This window comes from Tenebrio molitor, chromosome 7 (assembly GCF_963966145.1).
Source record: "Tenebrio molitor chromosome 7, icTenMoli1.1, whole genome shotgun sequence".
NCBI classification, from domain to species: Eukaryota; Metazoa; Arthropoda; class Insecta; order Coleoptera; family Tenebrionidae; genus Tenebrio; species Tenebrio molitor.
In genome coordinates, this window is record NC_091052.1 from 15,563,494 (window position 1) to 15,582,198 (window position 18,705).

The 18,705-nt window shown below is 40.6% G+C and overlaps 3 protein-coding genes across 12 annotated transcripts in view; 1 reads left to right on the top strand and 2 right to left on the bottom strand.

The window, feature by feature from the left end:
* The first annotated feature begins 45 nt into the window (after positions 1 to 45).
* LOC138134646 (serine/arginine repetitive matrix protein 1) lies at positions 46 to 3,480 on the top strand. 5 transcript variants are annotated; one of them, XM_069053031.1, is made up of 7 exons: positions 46 to 215; positions 864 to 1,155; positions 1,576 to 1,702; positions 1,763 to 2,185; positions 2,244 to 2,556; positions 2,612 to 2,889; positions 2,956 to 3,480. In XM_069053031.1, exons 2-7 carry the CDS (start codon positions 1,041 to 1,043, stop codon positions 3,224 to 3,226), a joined length of 1,527 nt encoding a protein of 508 aa, XP_068909132.1. In that variant the 5' UTR covers positions 46 to 215; positions 864 to 1,040; the 3' UTR covers positions 3,227 to 3,480. The 5 variants fall into 5 exon arrangements, with proteins under 5 accessions (XP_068909132.1, XP_068909135.1, XP_068909134.1 ...); XM_069053034.1 differs by having other exon boundaries at positions 864 to 1,143; XM_069053033.1 differs by having other exon boundaries at positions 1,040 to 1,155.
* A 76-nt stretch (positions 3,481 to 3,556) lies between these two features.
* LOC138134640 (putative helicase mov-10-B.1) lies at positions 3,557 to 8,642 on the bottom strand. The gene is made up of 16 exons (XM_069053020.1): positions 8,004 to 8,642; positions 7,849 to 7,952; positions 6,976 to 7,084; positions 6,521 to 6,701; positions 6,323 to 6,447; positions 6,165 to 6,274; positions 6,002 to 6,115; positions 5,841 to 5,952; positions 5,604 to 5,788; positions 5,364 to 5,552; positions 5,035 to 5,313; positions 4,681 to 4,985; positions 4,467 to 4,630; positions 4,268 to 4,413; positions 4,091 to 4,217; positions 3,557 to 4,038 (listed from the first exon to the last, which is right to left on the bottom strand). Exons 1-16 carry the CDS (start codon positions 8,019 to 8,021, stop codon positions 3,643 to 3,645), a joined length of 2,664 nt encoding a protein of 887 aa, XP_068909121.1. The 5' UTR covers positions 8,022 to 8,642; the 3' UTR covers positions 3,557 to 3,642.
* A 7,111-nt stretch (positions 8,643 to 15,753) lies between these two features.
* LOC138134684 (1-phosphatidylinositol 4,5-bisphosphate phosphodiesterase epsilon-1-like) overlaps positions 15,754 to 18,705 on the bottom strand; it is a 58,302-nt gene continuing 55,350 nt past the window's right edge. For all 6 annotated transcript variants that reach the window (XM_069053086.1, XM_069053089.1, XM_069053088.1 and 3 more), the window contains one exon: positions 15,754 to 18,700. In XM_069053086.1, the coding sequence (XP_068909187.1) occupies positions 16,404 to 18,700 (2,297 nt within the window). In that variant the 3' untranslated portion in view covers positions 15,754 to 16,403. The remainder of the gene's footprint in view (positions 18,701 to 18,705) is intronic.

Sequence of the window (18,705 nt, forward strand, 5' to 3'; positions counted from 1 at the left end):
GCAAGAATGAAAGGTGTTGCTTTTATTGTAGAGCAGAGCGCATGCCCGGGCCGGGGTAAATTTGTGTCGCTGTCGTCTGTGTTCGCCATGTCGTCGCATACCGCATCGAAAAGTTGAAAAAACTCTGTAAAATCTTGAAGAGATAATGGTTAACCGGCCACGAATCTCCGCTCATACGTTTTTGAAACGAACGTAATAAGTTTCGTATTGGAAAAGTAAGTGGTTTTGTTTAGTGATAAGTCGTGATTTTATGTGTATTGATTTTGGGTTCGTTGTCCCCGTCGACGGTCGCGCAATTCACGCGGGAAATTCAAACTCGAACGGTCGGCACCGACGAATTTGGACGCGATCGGGCTCTTACACGGACCTGAAGTGACTTGTGTGAAGTTCCGTTCTATTTTTATTGGTGCGGTTCGGGCAATTTTCGACTATTTTGGACTGTCCGAGACCGAACTGGAGATTGTGACGTTGATCTAACACTATTTTTACCAAATTCCGCACAAGAATAAACGCTCCTCCTCTCCTTTCATGGAATTTTCTCGTTGTTTCGATAGTTTCAGGTCCTGTTGCAAATCGAAAACTCTGGATGTATCTTTTTTGACATATCCACCTTCACACCCTAAATAAAAAAAGGATCCATCCTCTCACATGTTTGAGTTGCGAAAATCCGATGAATGCGAAGTTACTGTGTGGCGATTGAATGTGTGGTTTAACAGCGAGCATTTACACTTCTACTAACTTGTAGCAATGCCATTCGATCGAGTATCCGTTATAAACCACATGGCTCTTGTTGTCGGGTTGGCCATGTGGGGCGTAACACTGGTGCCATCGGTAACACCTGATAACGCGTGTCGTGATTCTAGCGTGGCCGTGACTTGCTCACCGACGCGCGATCGTGCCCCCACGGCCCCATTCTCGGATTCGGGAACAACTGTACCTCCCGATATCTGCTACTGGATCCCGCACGAACCCGGCAAATAAGCCCAGGAAAACGAAAAAGTGAGTCGCACCAACCGGAATATCACTAATTTGCCTCCAGGATGTCATCCAGGAGAAGGAGTCGCAGCAGAGAGCGGTCCAAAAACGCCAACACCGCGTCCAAGCTCAGGATGGACACGAAGCCCCAGACGCCGAGAATCACAGGTAACCAAGCTTGTATGTATTGACCAAACATTTTTAATCTAGATTTTAATCATAACAAAACAATTTTGGGAAGAATTTATTTTATTGCAAAAAAAAATACAAAATCATCGATCACAAGAACAAACCTTACTTTACTTTTTTAATTTGTTAGTGCACCTGTCAATAAAAACAACAAAACAATACTACCAACCGTTTAAAGAATATGGTCCTACATTGACATTGTTCATTTTGAATTAGTGTAAATTACGTTAACGAAAACCACAGAAAATAATCTTGCAGTTGGTAATTGACAATAGTTTTTTCGTGACTGTCATTATGTCAAAATTATATTTGAAATTGATTATGTAAGTTTCGTCCCATTTTTTACTAGCTAATAAATAAAGAGAAACTTAATTGGTAGTTTTTGTTTTTCATGTGGATATTTTGTTTCAGACCCCAGTTTGCCAGCTGGCAGGAGACGTGAAATAGACACGGTGATGAAGAAAGCGCGGGCGTCCCCCAATTCGAACGCCTATTGGGATAAGAAGTTGCTGGAGGTGGAAGCGAAAGACCCCAATCGGTATGTAGTGTAGAAGTCGGGTGTGGTTGATCGCTCGACGGGGCTTTTGCTTTTGAGCAGATGGCGCCACAGCGGCTACAAGTCCCTGTACATGGACGGCTCGTCGTCGCCGTCGTCGGGGCGGCGCAGCCGGTCTCGGTCTGCGACCGGGCGCCGTTCGCCGCCTCGGAGATCGCCGGTGGGGCGACGCTCGCCCCGTTCCCCAGTCGGTCGCAGATCGCCCCGTTCGCCGCCGCCGCGTCGTTCTCCTGTTGGCCGCAGGTCGCCGCCGCGTCGTTCGCCGCTCGCTTACAGCCGATCGCCGGTCGGTCGGCGGTCGCCTCCGCCCGCAGCGCGTTCCCGCCCCGCCAGGCCCCGCTCGCCGCCGCCACACAAAGCCTCCGCCTCCGGACGCCGGTCGGCGTCGGCCAGCTCGATCAGCAGCTGCTCGGACGACTCTTGCTCGGTGTGCTCGCCGAAGAATCACAGACATCCTCGGTCGAGGTAAAGAGCGGAATGGGTGATCGGGGGCGGCGACCTGTCTGATCGGGATTGGTTGCAGGTCCCGCTCGTTCTCGGTGCCTCGCTCCCGCGTCAAGACTCAGACGAAGACGACGTCGCCGACGTTGAAATCGAGAGTCCGTCCGAGGCCACCATCGCCGTCCCCGTCTCCACCGAGAAGGATGCCGAGACCGATGACGCCGCCGCCCGCCCGCAAGCTCCAGAAACCGAGCTCATCGGACAGGCCGACGGATCCGAGGAGGCAACCACCGCCTCCCAGGCCGAGGGGACGGACCGGCGAGGTGATTGACGTTACTGGGGTGAAGCCGCCGCTGAAACCTGTCAGGAAGATGAAGGAAAAGGGATCGGAGCCGGTTAGGGGTTCAAGTTTTGAAGAAGGTTCTCAAGTAAAACGGAAACGGTTTTCAGGTGTTGTTGACTAGGATCAAGAAGGAAAGGACCAAGAAGAGAACAGGATCTCCGGGGGAGTCTTCGGGATCGGAAGACAGCGACACCTCTTCCACATCGCCGATCGTCGCGACGACAAGGTTGACGTTGTCGGAGAGATTCGGAAAGATCGCCCAGTGGAGCGCCGACAGAGAAAGACGGGACATCGAAAACATGCGAATCACAAAGACGGGAGGGGATCTCAAAGTTATGATAGAAGGTGAAGACTTCATTTACGGAAGTCCGCCTCGTAGGTATAGGTAAGTTGAAAAAAGACAAGATAAAGTTTGACAAGCGACATTTGATTTTCTTGCGTGTGTGTGCAGTTTATCTCCTGTCCCGGCGGGACACTATCCTGATGAACTGTTATCATCTGGTCCTTCGAGACTTGCCGCTTGGGACGACGTCAGAGTACGTTATCAGTATTACAAAGATCTTGGCTATCTCAGAGATCTCACATTGGAGGATTACGTCAAATGGGAAGAATGGTGGTATAAATATCAGGACTGGCTTACCAACGAAAGACATTACGAGCACTGGCTCAGTACTCAAAGAAGACGCAGGAAACGAATCCCTGCCACTCAAAGATTGAATTGAATCAGAATTAGGACGAAATATCGACTTTTTTCCTACCTAGCGACAAGAACAACTTTTTATGTGATAAGTTGAAATTATTTGCTGCTTAACATATCTTTTTATTTTCATGTGCTAGATCTAGGTGAGTATTTTACAAATCTTCTTTTTTTATTTTGTTACAGTTGGTCTTTTAACTTCAATAATTTATTGTACCATTTTTCAAAAAAATAATTGTACATCTTCATAAGGCGATTTAAATAAATAAGGCAACTTTATATTTTGCTTCCGTACTTTAAAAACGTCGTTTTTCTTGTAAGAATAAAAAACTAGTTACTTTATGTAACACTTGACGAATTTTGAATATTTTTAATAAGTCAGTTAAAATTGAATTTAATAATCGAACACATATTTAATTAAAAAATAAAACGGAGAGAATGTCATTGGTATTGGTCATCTTTATGTTTGAATTTGTTCATCCTGTTGAGAACGTCGTTTTTGAAATCGTCTGTATCAAAATCGAAGGGCTTTCCAAAGTAACTTCCACGCTCTTCGCACAGTTGCATAAACATCTTCCACTTGTCATCCCTCGCTAACACTAACGGACAACCAACAACTACCAGTTTGCTTATGGCTCTGGTCACGGCCACATTAAATCGCTGATTGTGACCAACAAATCCTAGATTGTACTTGCGATCGTGGAGAAGCAACGAGTGTTGAGCTCTTACTGTGCTGATGATGATGACGCGTTTTTCTCTACCCTGGAATGACTCGGTAGTACCCACTTCCACAGCTTCGAAGCCCTGGTGCTTCAAACGGTCTTTGATCTTGTGAACCTAGGCAAACGTAAAAGTTGCGAACTCCAAAGCTAACAATCGAGCAGCGTACCTGGCGTTTGTACGGTGTTACTACCCCGATTTGGTCCATCCTGACCCTGTAAGCTGACGGCAAGTTCAACCTCATGAGAGCTGTGACGTACTTGACAACTACGTTCGCCTCGAATGGGTTAAAATAACTGAAAGAAAAAGCGTTGCGATTTGTGAGATTCGCCTAGATGACTTCTACCTTGGAGACGAGCCCTCTCTTCTTTCTTTGGAGTGGACTGAATAAAACTCGATGGCTTGACCTTCCCGCCTAATGTTTATGTTCAATATTACGGGAAAGATGGAAGTGCCGACGATGGGGTCTCTCATCGCGGACGTTGATTTCGGCTGAAATCGAACGATCGTAAAGACTTTGCGGGAGAGAAGACTTTCCAGCTCACCTCTAGAAGATTGTCGTAGAATAACAAGTTGGGAATGTGCAGAATATCGGGATGCGAGCGGAAATTCAGCTTGAGCATGGTTATAAAGTTCGCGTCGTACGTCCTGGTCTGGGGATCGAGGCTATAAACTTCATTTTCCATCAGTCTTGCCAGCAGAGACCGCCCTAGAATGCAACCGTTGAGTCGTGGAAGTACCAAAAGAGATCGAAAAAACCTAGTCCGAATTTCTCTGCACATTTTGTGGTCATCGGACCGAGTTGTTCGGGATCTCCGGCCAGAATCACTTGTTTGCCGGGCTGGACGAGTGCGATGGCGATGTCAGTTTCAGGTTCGCTCGCTTGGGCAGCTTCGTCGATGAAAACACAATCGGGTTTATACTTATCAGTAAATCGACCAATCAGTGTCAGCGTGCTGACAACTATTCTGTGAGAATACAAAATCTGCTCGTTAATTTTGGTGAAGCTGTCGTCGTCTTCGTCCATGTTGCTGTAAGCCTTGAGCTCTGCAGTGATGGTTGTCCTGAAAAAAATCAAATGAACAAGTCGCTACCAACGACCGAAACGCTCACCTCTCTCTCGTCGAGGAATGTATGCGGATCAGGTCTTCCTTTTTGCACTTTTCCAGCAGCTTAATGGCTAACATGTCGCACGCGGAGTTGGACGGGGCACAAACCAGTATCTTTTTCTTGGTGCGGTTCTTTATTTGGAGGATTGCCTCGACAATGGTGACGGTTTTGCCGGTACCGGGTGGCCCAAACACTATGTAAGGCAAGTCGTGAGTAACGTTGAGAATCTTCTCGACGGCTTTCTTCTGTTCAGAATTGTGGGCGATCGTTTTATTAAACAAACTACAACAGCAAACGTTAACACGAAGACGACAGTTATTGGAAGATAGTACTGCACATCACGTAGGGTGAAAGTATTACTTGTTGGAAGTTCTCTGCGACCGGAAGGGAATAGTGTCGCGACCATTCCCGTATCGACAACTCTGTCTACTCCTCGGTGCATCCTTTCGAATGCCAAACGACTCAACATGAAAGCCACATCGAGTTCTGTTTCCGGGTATTCTTGTAAGTACTCCAGGAAGCTAAATAAGATCTGTTAGTACCTGTAAGTGGTGTTCAATCGAGAAGTTTACTCTTCATCTACGTGAGTTATCTCCACTGTTTTGTCGTTGACTCTATAAACGTATCCCTTGTAAGCTGTGTGGTCCCCGCTCACTCTTATCTTGATGAAGTCGCCTACTATCACCGACGGCCGTTTCTCCGCCAACCCGGGTACTTCAAGTACAATAACGCCTTTATCGCTAACTTTCACCGTCACCTGACAATAATCAACATTAATCCGAACCATTTCCAATCGGACAAATTCTCACTGTCTCCATGTTGTACCGCATCAGCATCACCCCTTGTGCTCTTTCTTCCAACCAAAGCAAGACGTGCCAAAACCTTTTGTAATTATCCAGACTCAGCTCCGCCAACAGTTCACTAAAATGTGAACGGTACTTATTTATACTCTTGTCCTTTGGGTACTCACCGTAAGTCGCGCAAGTTTTCTTCGTCGTTAACGTTCATACCTTCGAAGCTGTCCAAGCCGTAGCTGAGAATTTTGATGTACTTGCCTGGAATCGGGTACTCGTCCACGAAATAACTACAAATAATTTGTTAACTCTTTGCGAGTAATTCAAAAGTGAACCCACCTATCTTTTGTTGAGCTAATCGTTGATTTAACGTCTTTCCAAGGTTTTGAAGTGAACGGACTCTTAATTTTTTCCTCCTCGGTGTCTAGTTCGTCATCAACCACGGCTAGCTAAAACTCGTCGTTTTTACCTCCGCCACTTCGAATTTTCTTACTTACAAATGTGCGAACTATGGAGAAAGATTTTTCGTCGATCGTTTGAAAGTCACAAGTCAAAGGGATCTTGTAGCTGGCATTGCTTAAAACGTCGCTCTTAAATAACACTTGAAAATGGTAAGTTGCACCTAACATCCACATAAAAAGCATAAATAGTTATCTGTTGCAGGTTAAAATTTGTGTGCTGATCAAAAAACTTACCTGGTAGCAGTTTGATGAGCGTGTTGTCGTCTTCGAAGTCTGTCGTGTGTTTGATGGTGAAATAGGAACAACGGTGCAACAGCGTCGAATTTATTAAAAAAATAGGGTCCTTTCGTGTGTTTGCTATCGTACATTTAAAACTAATCGTTTTGTTATGGAGTCGCAACTGTTCCGAAGAAACCTAAAATCGATTTTAAGTAAATATGTAAAGCTTTAATCTCATTGTCAGCGTTGTCTGGAGAAGACGCGATTCCTGATAATATTTATTTAGGACCAGGAAGAATCTGATGAATTCTCCAGAGCGGTCGTCAACCACATAACCATTGCTGAAATGTGTTTAATATTTTTGCTTTAGAGAGCCGACCACATTTTTAAAGCAACTAACAACATTAAATTCGTCAAGGGTTTTTTAAATTACAAAAGTACAAATTAAAATGGTTTGTTAGTCATGTTACCTTGACTGTGTATTTTCCTCTGATATATTTGAAAATAAAGCGGAAATTATTGACTTGCTCAGCTTGTGCATCCAAAACGATACCATGTCTATTGTTCGACAGGGGTTTGCTACAAAATAAAAAATCTGGAATTAACTGCATCCGATTAAATCGTCAATTATGTATGAAAATTTAAAATCAACAGTGCTGAATTTTGATCTAGGGGAAAAAGTTTCTTTAAATTTCCCAACTTTCGTGGCACACATGCACACATGACATGACAGTTATGCCAATTTGCATCGTCCTCAATTATCATATGACTATGAGATTATAAGAATATTCCATTGATTAAATAATCAACGTAAGTCGACACTGGAGCTTTAATATACATTGTACAGTTGCGGAAATAAAATTTCGGCAGTACCTATTGTCAATGTTACTAGGTTACAACATAAACTCGTAAAACAACCTTTACATTAATAACCTCACTTTTTACTCTTGTCATGTTTTTGACTTATGGGTATATTGCATTCAAAAAATTGTGATTTGTGGCATTATAACGGGTAGGCAACATATCAAAGCGGTTATTTAATTACACTCAGTGCAATTAACTCAAAATTCAAAAAATGTCAGCGTGACTGACAGAAAAGTTTAATTTTTGAATATAAGTCAGTCATGACACTAAAAGGTGGTTTACACAGATTTTGTTGAACTGTACTGTACCTAATATGTGAAGGGGCAATACATATGTATTGCACTTTCACATATTCGTTGAATTAGATAACCACAAAACCTAGGACGGCTAACTTTAGTATTCGAATTTAATGACAGATAATTTGTTATCAGCGAATACCGTTCGAAATTTTTGTTTGCAGATAACTAATTTACCCTTACCTGAATTCATTGTATTGCCACTTGGCGAAATGAAATCGGTGATTCACCGTGCCATTATGGTGTAAATCGTGGCGGTATTCATTGCAAACCGGACAAAGTCCCACCTTAAGAATATTATTAAATAACAATTCTAACCTTTTCGGTAAAAACTTTACCTCCAATTCACCTTCCATCAGAACACAAAGTACACGAATCAGGGAATCCCACCGGTTTCGTCTACGTAGTTCGCACTACGCTAGCATGACTGCACTGACAAACCCATTGTCCAACGGAATATAATAAATAAAACGTACTTAAAAAGTACAATGCACAAAATCGGTCGATAACGTGTTGCACGATAATGTAAAGAAAAAATCGACCCGACCGAAGTTGTGATACGGTGATTCTACGATACGATGCCTAATTGCCTGCAATCCTGCATGCGATGCGTTTTTGTTTTGAGAGGTACCAACTGCACAGGAATTATAATCTACTAACGAACGCGCGGTTGCCGCACAAACGCAACTTTCTATTTTTACTGTGTTCACGCAAATGTATGACATTGAATTGAATGGTGCGCGTTGCAGCGTTGTACGATTTGTTCGGTGCAAATCGGACGAATTGTGATGGTCTGTGATGACGATTACTGAATTTTCTGTGAAAAGAACATGCGATTGCAAGACGGAAACAACACTGAAGTACTGAACTCCGATAAATAGATGAGTTGAATGTGGGTCGTAGAAAGTACGGATCGTAGTGGAGAGGAAGTGGAATTTTGAGTTGAAGTCATGGACCTATTATAGTATACCTAGTATTACTTAGTTAATAAACTAGGCAAAAATGAATAGGGAATTTTTCCATTTTTAAATTTCTTATAAATATTGTTTAAAATTTGTAATGAAATGTGTTAGAAATATATTAATATAGGTACACATTAAATGTAATGATTCAAGTACCTGTAACATTTTAAATTTATCTAGCGTTTAAGAATACGTGGGAGGATTGAGGCTATTATTTTGCATTCCAAGAAAAATTGTGGAATTCCCTATTCATTTTTGCTTAGTTTACATAGTAGTACCTCCATGATCTCTACGTACTATTGCGGGCAAAAAAAGTGGGACATCAAATTTCTGTCAGTTTTGAAAAATTCGATGTAGTTCAAGCTTTATTGTCATTTTTTTTGACACTATTCCAGCTGACAGTTTAAAAATTTATTTTATACTTCTATTTTCCTTTTCCAAATGCTCTCTTCTTTTGATAAAGGTAGATTTTGATTGGAACTTTGCATTAAATAAATATTCACTACCTGCTTACTTACAATCATTCCCTACAACCTACAATACTTAATGACAACGTCAGTCAATTCAAAGTAGGGTTAGAATCAGGTAAGGATTATTTCACATTAAAAGTCAAGACAATGACATTGATGTCCCACTTTTTTTGCCCGCAATAGTACTTAAAATTCTCCCAATTTTTAAGATGGTAATTCAACTGAAGATGCATACCGGTAGGTTTTCGGCGTGGTGTAGGTGAAAATATTGTCACCGTAGAAAAGTGGTGCTTTTGTATTTTAGATACTTAAAAAAAAAACCTAATATCTAACATGTATTTTGTCACTTATAATTACACGAGAGCTTTTTTTTTTATCGAAGTAAACTTGACATTTCGATGTCCTACGGACTCGTAATTTTTTCAGAGGCAGTTTTTTCGTTAAATTGCCAGGCAACAAAACTCGAATTATAAATGTCAAGTTTACTTCGACACACAAAAAAAGCTTCAATGTACCTAATTCGGTAAGACAATTTAATGAATACGTAAATCACTATGATGCAGACCTACTAGAATCCGACGCTTTCAAAAGTTAGGTTCCGTTTTGTCGGTGGAAAAGTTAGGGCAAACTTTTTTCACTGTCATAATGACAAAAACACCGCTGCTTATGGGATTTTTAGTGTATGAATTAAATTGTCATATTTATTTATAAAACCAATCTAAACCATTATAAGTTGATAGTTTATCACAGCTGATTGGACTATGTAATGTTCATACAACAAAAATTTTGTACCGTTTATGGTGATACTGATAACGAATTGTTTATCAAATGGTTTCTTCGATGATGAGCAAAAGGAAACAAATATTGTCTATATTATAGGTGGAAGATACCATAGTCGTACACTTTTTAATAATCATTTTTTCCTGATATAATAAATAAGTATATGAGTAATATTGTTTTTTTTTATCAGATAAATGTGAGTCTACAAAAAATAAATGATTCACTCATTGTCAGTGTCTTGCACGCGATAAATTCGACTGAAGATTAACACAACACACTCTAAACTGTGACGCCCGATTTTAGTTTGCGCTTGTTGCTATATCTATTTATAATATTTGATAAAACAGTAGATTATTCAGTTAAATTAAAAAGGTGACAATAGGCAACCAATTATACAGATGTCCCCAAAAAAGAAGACGAGTCCATAACTCCGTTATTTATCGGAAGATTTTAATTATCTGTACACCAAATTAAATGATTGTTAATAGGCCACAAAATGGCCTAATAAATTCAAGTATAACCCCATGGACCTCAAAGGTAAACTGTCAAAATATTTTTTTTTAAATCGGATTACATATTTTTTTTAGTAATTCTGATAGAGATTTTTATTCTGAAAACAACAATGTATCACAAATATACACTTAAATACCAAAAATTCACAAAAAAAAAAAAACTCTACTATCGTCTATGTTCTATGTTTTGCGCTAAACATTGGCGGCATATCTGCGCAATCCCGGATGTTATTATTTGTCATTTGTTTTTCCAGCTACCTTAATTTGGTTATTACATTGTAACGCAATGCATTTTGATAGCTTTTCGCTTGGTGCTCGTCATTTGTTTCAAAAGTTAGTGTTATTTTTTTAATGTGAAGTTATACTTGTCATACACTGTTGTTTTCAGAATTAAAATCTCAATCAGAATTACTAAAAAAAAGTATTTAATCCCATTTGAAAAAAATGTTTTGACAGTTTAGTCTTGAAGCCCTTGGAGCTATACGTGAATTTATTAAGCCGTTTTGTAGCCTACTAATAACCATTTGATTTGGTGTATAGATAATTAAAATCCTCCGATAAATAAGGGAGCTATGGACTCGTCTTTTTTTTTGGGGACACCTGTATACATGTAGACTAATACCAATAATACCATGGTGTATGAGTTAGTAAGGTGGGTAAACTTCGCATGTGGGACCGCTGCAAAAGTGGATGCTGAGATGTCCGAGAATGTAGGCGGTGAGGGGTGAGGAAATCAGTCCAATATGTCTGTGGCGGGAGGCCGGAAATCGGTAAACTGACCCACTTCTGAATGCCAGAATATCAAAAGTTTTCAATTTTTACTGTGGTTTTTACTGAGGGCATTTTATTCATCCTATTCTATTGTTTAATTTAAGATTCTGTTATAGCAGGTTTGTGGTAAGGTGTAGGTATTCTTTGTTATAATACACTGCCCGCCAAAATTATGGCATAATTTCAAAACTCGTGATTTTAAGCCAAAATGTATTTCCAGTTACAACATTTCGAACTGTAAAGTATTAAAGAAGTAGATTTATAAAAGTAATACACTACAATAATCAGAACACAATAAAGAAATGAAGAAAACAAAAAAATAAAAAAATTCAAATTCGGAGAAAACTAAGAAATTTAACATTTAATAGTGCGTGTTGGCACCCCGTGCCTTTATTACAGCTGCACAACATTGTCTCATGCTTAAAATGAGGTTTTGTATAACTCTTTGCTTAATTTCTTCTCAAACTTGAGTTAGACCCAAAAGCAGCTGATGAAGAGTTGTTGGTGGATTTGGTAGCCTTCTAACTCTTTTATCTGTAGGATCCCACAATTACTCGATGAGGTTTAGGTCTGAACTCCTTGCTGCCCATTGCATTTGCCCAATTTCGACCTCACGGAAATAGTGCTGCACTATTTCCGCAACGTGCGGTCGACCATTATGCATAAAAATAAAGTCATTCCAATAAATGGTCGGAATGGGACAATATGAGGTTCCAGAATATTGGTAATGTACGCTGCCGCATTTCGGTTTCCTCTTTCTAGCACCACCACCTCTGTGAGAGCGTCGAAAGTGACACCTGTTCAAACCATAATGGAAACTCTTCCAAAATTGACTTTCGGGATAATGTTACATTGAGCATATCACTCTCCTGAGCATCGGCTCACCCGCACACGTCTGTAACTGTCATCCAAGCAAAACCTGGACTCGTCAGAGAACATTACAAACCTCCATTGATCCAATTCCCAATCAACGTGATTTTGGGCAAACAGCAATCGTACTTTTCGGTGAGCCGCTGTCAGCTGTGGGCCCCTTGCTGGTATCTTGGGCCTTAAATCGTGTTCAACAAGTCTTCTTCTAACAGTATTTGCACTAATTTGGAACTGATATCTTCCTAAAGTCATAACTTATAAAGCTGGATCAGTCAGAGTCCTGTGTCTCAACGACTCTAAAAGCAGAAAACGATCCCGTTGAGCTGTTGTTGTTCGTCTGCGTCCTTGCCCAGGTCTTCTAGAGTATTCTCCTGTCTCGTGAAAACGACGCAAAACTCTAGATACCGTTGACTGGTGCAAATCAAGACCATTTGCAATACCTATCTTGTTGATTAATACCGTCTTCGGCTAGTACAACGATTTGTGCACATTGTTCGGCTGTTGTATGTCATCTTAAACGTCCGTAGGGATTCATTTTCGGTATTTATGACTGAAGGAACCAAAACTTCTTACTAACTGTCTCTCAAATCCACAATCAAAATGCTTTACGAAATTGACCAATAACACTAATACAGACTTTTCATAATAAACAACTTCAGAAGTTATCAGCATGGCGATTTTTGCTACTAAACAAAAGTAATACGATAAAACAAGAGATTCAGCATAAGGAAACCGCAGAAGAAGTAAAATACAAAAAACTACGGCTCATTTTTACTTTATGCGATAATTTTGGCGGGCAGTGTATTTTAAATATTGTACTTGATAGAAAATATTCCTTATTTCCCGATCTAGTTCGGAGTTTGTGCCAATTCAGGTCAGTTGAGTAAAAAAGTGCTTTGTACCGAACTGTACAACCGGATATGACTCAAATCATGAAAAAATTGCAATTTTTAAAGCTCCAAGCAATCCTGAGAAATTACTCCAATGGAGCAAAGCAGTACCGAGAAAGGATCGTAATTTAAATTCTACCAGCTTTGTATGTGAAAAACATTTTTTTTCAAGTGATATTAAAATGGAATGAGTTTCGGCAGATGGATTAACAAAAGTATGGATTTTGGGTACTACCTAATGCATGAGTCAGTGGTTCTTGCGTATTTAGTTAACATTATTAGATTATTAGTTGATTACATACTCACTTGCAGAATTACCTACATACCTACCATGGTTTACCTACTTATCTGCTACTTTGTACCTTTAATGAAAATATCTGTACTTACATAGTTATGTATCTAGAATATCTACTCTCCTATGACTGCCTATAGTTATTTAATCCTGATTATACAATTATTAAGTAAAGTAAAATATTCCCGGTCTCGGAAGGTTTTTGCAACACCCCCATAAAATTATTACCCTCATTATGATGCGGTGAAAAAGGTCTGTGTTTCCATTCTACTTCTGGAATAATTTTAGTTATAAAATTCTTTTTAATGTTAGTAAAAAAATTTAGGTTCCGTATCAGATGCCCAGATTAAGAAAAGATGCTGTACCACGCATTTTTCCTAATTGTCCCAAATATTTGACTAAAAGCATCAAAAAAAGAAAGTTGCTAACACGTATTAAAGATAATCCACAAATAAAAAGACCTAAACTTAAAGTAATTGCAATGAAATAGTGCAAAACGTGGTAGAAATTGAAGGTGTTGAAACCGAGTTGTCAGTTTTCGATAAAATCTGGGATCATACCGATAAAGTTATTTTACCCACGTTATCTTGGGGTTTTCATAAAATCATGTCTTATGAAGACCAATGTATCTGCTTCTCACATATGAATATATTTGGTGATTCTCCTGAAATCGATAAAAAAAATGGTAGCACATAGAGTTTTAAGTTTATAGGTAGGTACGAGTACCTATATTGTAATTGCCACATTTTATTATTAAACTTATAAAATTTGTTCATGACGGGTAAAACTTTTAATATTATTTTGTACAGCTTCTTTGCTTTGTCAACAAAATACAAATGTATTTTTTACGACAATAAAGCTGAATTGAATTGCATTAAATTATTGTAGGTCTCAATGAACTTTTTCATTTACTCCTACATTAATACTGTTGCTGTTCCTGGTAATTAGATACATAAAAAAATGCAACTTGCAGGTAACTAGATGTAAATCATTTTATTCCACACTGTATATGCCGTTCACGATTGTTTTAAACACGCAGGAAGCCGCGATATTTTTTTGTTAGATTGGCGTCAGGTCCTGTCATATGACGTTTCGTTTTTAAATATTCGCATTGTTGTCAATTCCGTCATTAATTTAGTTAATAAGAATTTACCCAGAACTGCCCTACAAATATGTATGTTTCATTTCAATGAACCCTCCACCACAACTGTACGATTATTGTTCCTAATGCGTTCAATTATTTAAAAAATGTAACAACTTGGGAGCAGTGTTCGGTTGAATTATAACCTAAAATAGATTTATTAAGACAAATCACAATACTGCCAACTAAAATGTCAGATTTTCATAGCTAGTCTGAATTTGAAACAATCCTGAATGGTTTATAGCAAATACAGGGTGATTTACGAGGAATAATGAGCCCGACGGAATAGAAAATGCAACCCACAATACATTGCAACAAAAAGTCGGACATCGAAGCGGTAAATGTCCGGGTTTTTCTCCTGATGAATTGCGGGTTGCATTTTCTATTCCGTCTGGCCCATTATTCCTCGTAAATCACCTTGTATTTAAAATATATACACTGCGTTTTTTATTTCGCTGAACATACAACTTAAAATGGCTATGTTCAGTTCTAAAATGGACAAGTCAATTCATTTGAAATAGGTAACCAAACTTACAAATCCGTGAATCTTAAAGTCCATTCATTTTGTATTGAACTTTTCAAGGTCAAATAATTTAAATTTTGGCACTATAATTATGTTTTGTAAATAGTGACATGCATATAACCAACATAATGTGATTTAGCAATGCTCAATTCAACGTTTACGGTATCACTATTTACAAAACATAATTACAAAGCCAAAAAATAAAATTATTTGACCTTGAAAAGTTCAATACAAAATGAATGGACTTTATGTTCAGTAAAATAAAAAAAACTCACGGTATATTCTAACTGTCCAATCGAAATTCAAAGAAATTTGAAATGATTGTCAATTTGGCATTAATTATTGCACTAATGTAAACTATTTTTTATTTAGTCTTGTTGATCATAAACTCGACTTCTAGGTCGAGTCGAGAACCTAGGAAAAAATCGAATTTCATATTACCTTAAATGTTAACGTAATTTCAAAATCCGTAAAGACAAGAAAATCATCAATACTTCGGAAACGGCAACGACGACGGGAAAGGTTGAGGTAATTTGTGCGCGACTTTATTATAATTTTTTTCTTCTATATAAAGTAATAAGGAAAATGATTTTTTTTTGAACGCAATATATTTTATAAATCGTTAAATATAACAATATTACGTAAAAACAATCATTTCATGTTTGTACTACAAAGTAACAGTATATATTTTCGTATATGTATAATATATGATATAAGTATTTTATAAATTACACCAATGTCAATGCAAATATGGTACAAGAACGATTATTATAAATTTATCAATACTGCAAGTTGATCTTTGGGATATGTTGACAAATAAAATTAGTAATTGAAGAAGTCAATAAATATGTCAGAGATATGAGAAACATGATAGAGACAATTTTAATAAGTATATTTTCCATTAGTTAAGTAGGTATTATATTTCATTTTTTAAATATAATTAATTAGCTATCATCATTATTATTTTACTAATTGTTAATAACAGTGAAATCATTTCAATAAATTATATAAACTATGTAACATATTAATAACATCACAAAAATCGTCATCAAGGCAAAAAATATATGTATACCTATATTTCAGATATGCTCTTATAACAAGATTGATGGGGTCGTAAGTTAACTCTTAGATAGAGATGTGTGACAACAAAACCGATTACTTTCAAATTATTATACAACACATGTTTTAATAAATATTCTTTTAAACTCTTAACCAATGTACCTAGTCTTCAAATATAAAATGTCCAATAAAACAATTTTCAGTAGTCGATGGATGACCCTTGCCGTGTAGAAAAAAGTGCCAACGCTTCGGTCGCATATTAAACCGCATCGATTTAAGAGTGCCAAAATGTCAACAAACACAAAATTAAGTAGTAGCAAAATAGATTTTGTAGAATACAAACTTTAACACTATCCATGTTGCTACATCTAACAACTCTAACTGTTTTAAAGCTGTTATTAAGAATACAAACATTGTTTTTTTCTGTGTGAAATTATTTAAAAATGCACTAACAGTTTATTCCAGAAGTCATGATTTCCACTCTTTGAACTTCCTCAAGGAGACCTTCTTGAGTCGCGACACCGTCGCCATCAGATCCGACTCTTTGCTGTCCTCGTCGCTGAGCGTCTCTCCTTCCGAATGCACCTCCCTCTGGCATTGCTGCTTCTGAGCCGTTCCCGCCGTCACCGCGGTGTCCTTCTCCGAGTTGACTTTAGCCCTGGGCATCGCCTTCGTGTTCCGCGAATCTTCCCCCGTCTTGTTCTTCCACTTGGAGGTGGTGGGATCGCTGAGCGCCACTTGCACCGGCACTTTGATGCTGTTCGTGGCCACGCTCCGCGCCACGTTCAACCCCCTACTGATCCTGTCCAACGTCGCCAGTCTCAGACTCGACGTGATTCTGTTCTTTCTCAACGAAGTCGGCGTCAGGTTCGCCCTCTCCTGCATTATGAACCTGCCGATGGTCTGCCAGTGGGACTGGGAGCTGTAGATGTTCTCGTCGTCGGCGAGCGCTCTCTGCTGGATGTTGTGGCTGGCGCCGCCCCACTCCAGTTCCTCGACGATCACGAAATTCATAGGGTCTTCGAGACGGCGAGCCTTCACCAGAGCCTGAGCCAGTACGTCTTGGGCGCAGGCGTTCAGCGGCACCTTCAAGATGGCGTAAGGGATTTCCGGAGAAACGTTGTAGATGCACACCAGGAAGGTGTCGTTCTCTTCCCAGGCGTTGCTGGGGGCACCGTCCGATTTGCGCGCCTCTCTTTCTCGATTGGCCACGCTCCGGATCGAGGACAGCCAGGCTCTGCTGCTGGGGTCGTCGCCCATTCGCTTCAAAATGAAGCGACCTTCACCTTTCCATTGGGACTGAGCCTGGAGGGGTCTCTCGTGCAAGTCTAGGATTCGTTGGGTGGCAGGAAGGTTGTGATCTTTCTTCTCCCAACCCCTGGCCACCTCCTCCACGAGTATGTAATCGTTGATCTTGCTGGCGGCGATGTTGGCCTTCTGCAAGCACAACAACAGAACGTCTTGAGTCGTCGACTCTTGGGTTATCTTGAGGATGGTGTAGGGCTCCTCAGCGACCACGCCGTACACCATCAGGAAGAACATGCGTCGCTTGACACAGAGTGGAGTCCCGGAAATTCCCAGATAAGTGCTGTCGGAACCGGAGTCGACTTGAATCTTCTCCGTTTCGGGTTGACTGCGGTCGAGTACGTCGCGTTGCTCCGTGTTCTCCAGACTCTCTTCTTCCACTCGAGAGTAGATGAAGAGAGTCGACATGTTGAGGTATTTGTTTTGGGGAGATCTTAGCCGCAGGTGTCTGTAGCCGGGCCTCAGACACTTCAACGGCAGAATCCTCTGAGCCAGAAGATGGTTGCTTGTGGTGTCCATCACGGTGAACCTTAAAAAGGCCAAGTCTTGAAACATCACTCTAAAGTGGAACGTGTCGTTCCAGATGGGATTGAGCGCGTTCTTTTGCACCACTTTGGTCTTTTGCTTGTTGCAATCCACCGGGAGGCCCGTGATCTCCACTTCGACGTAAGTACTGAGATTGACGTTGCCCTGCCAGACGTACTGTCCCGAGACTATGTTGATGACGATCTGCACCGAATGGATGCCATCGAATTCTTTGTCCCAGGGGTTGAACCTGCGGTACATGACGTGGGAGCGGTCCCACATCACGTTCGGCTTGCTCACGTATCCGCATTTGCCGTTGATCTCGAACATGGCGGTGTTGAGGTGCATGGGCGTGTCGTCGGTCTGGTAGTTGAGCGCCGCCATCTGCAAGCCGAACGACCAGAATATGACCGGGTTGAAGTTCGAAGAGTCGATCCTCATCCCGGCCGGATAGGTCCGCATCAGCTGGGTCTGGGTGTGAGCCACCACTCCCAACGCTTGCTTCCTGCACAGCTTCTTGGCCGTGTTCTCGTTGATCGACGAGCACTGGTAACACGGCAGTTGGACGTTGGGACGTTTCATCTCCGATTCGAATATGGTGGCGTCCGATTCGTTCGACACCGCTCCTCCCGAAGAGCTGATGTTGGACGTCGAACTGCTCCCCGTCGTCACTATCGAACTTCCCGAGCTCGACATGCACGTCCTCTGCCGCTGCTTCACCGAACTGCTGGGACTGATCGTGTTCAAACCTCGGAATTTGATCGCCTGGACGTAGACGACCATGTCGGACAGTTCTTTCGATATCTGACTGCTGCGCTTCTTCAGTTTGTCGTCGGGGGCGGCGCGTTTCGTCGAACTGGTCTTGGAAACGGCGTGCGAGACTCCGTACGGCCTCGGTGATTCGTTGGCCGTTAGAATCCCGTGGATCGCTTTCTCTGCA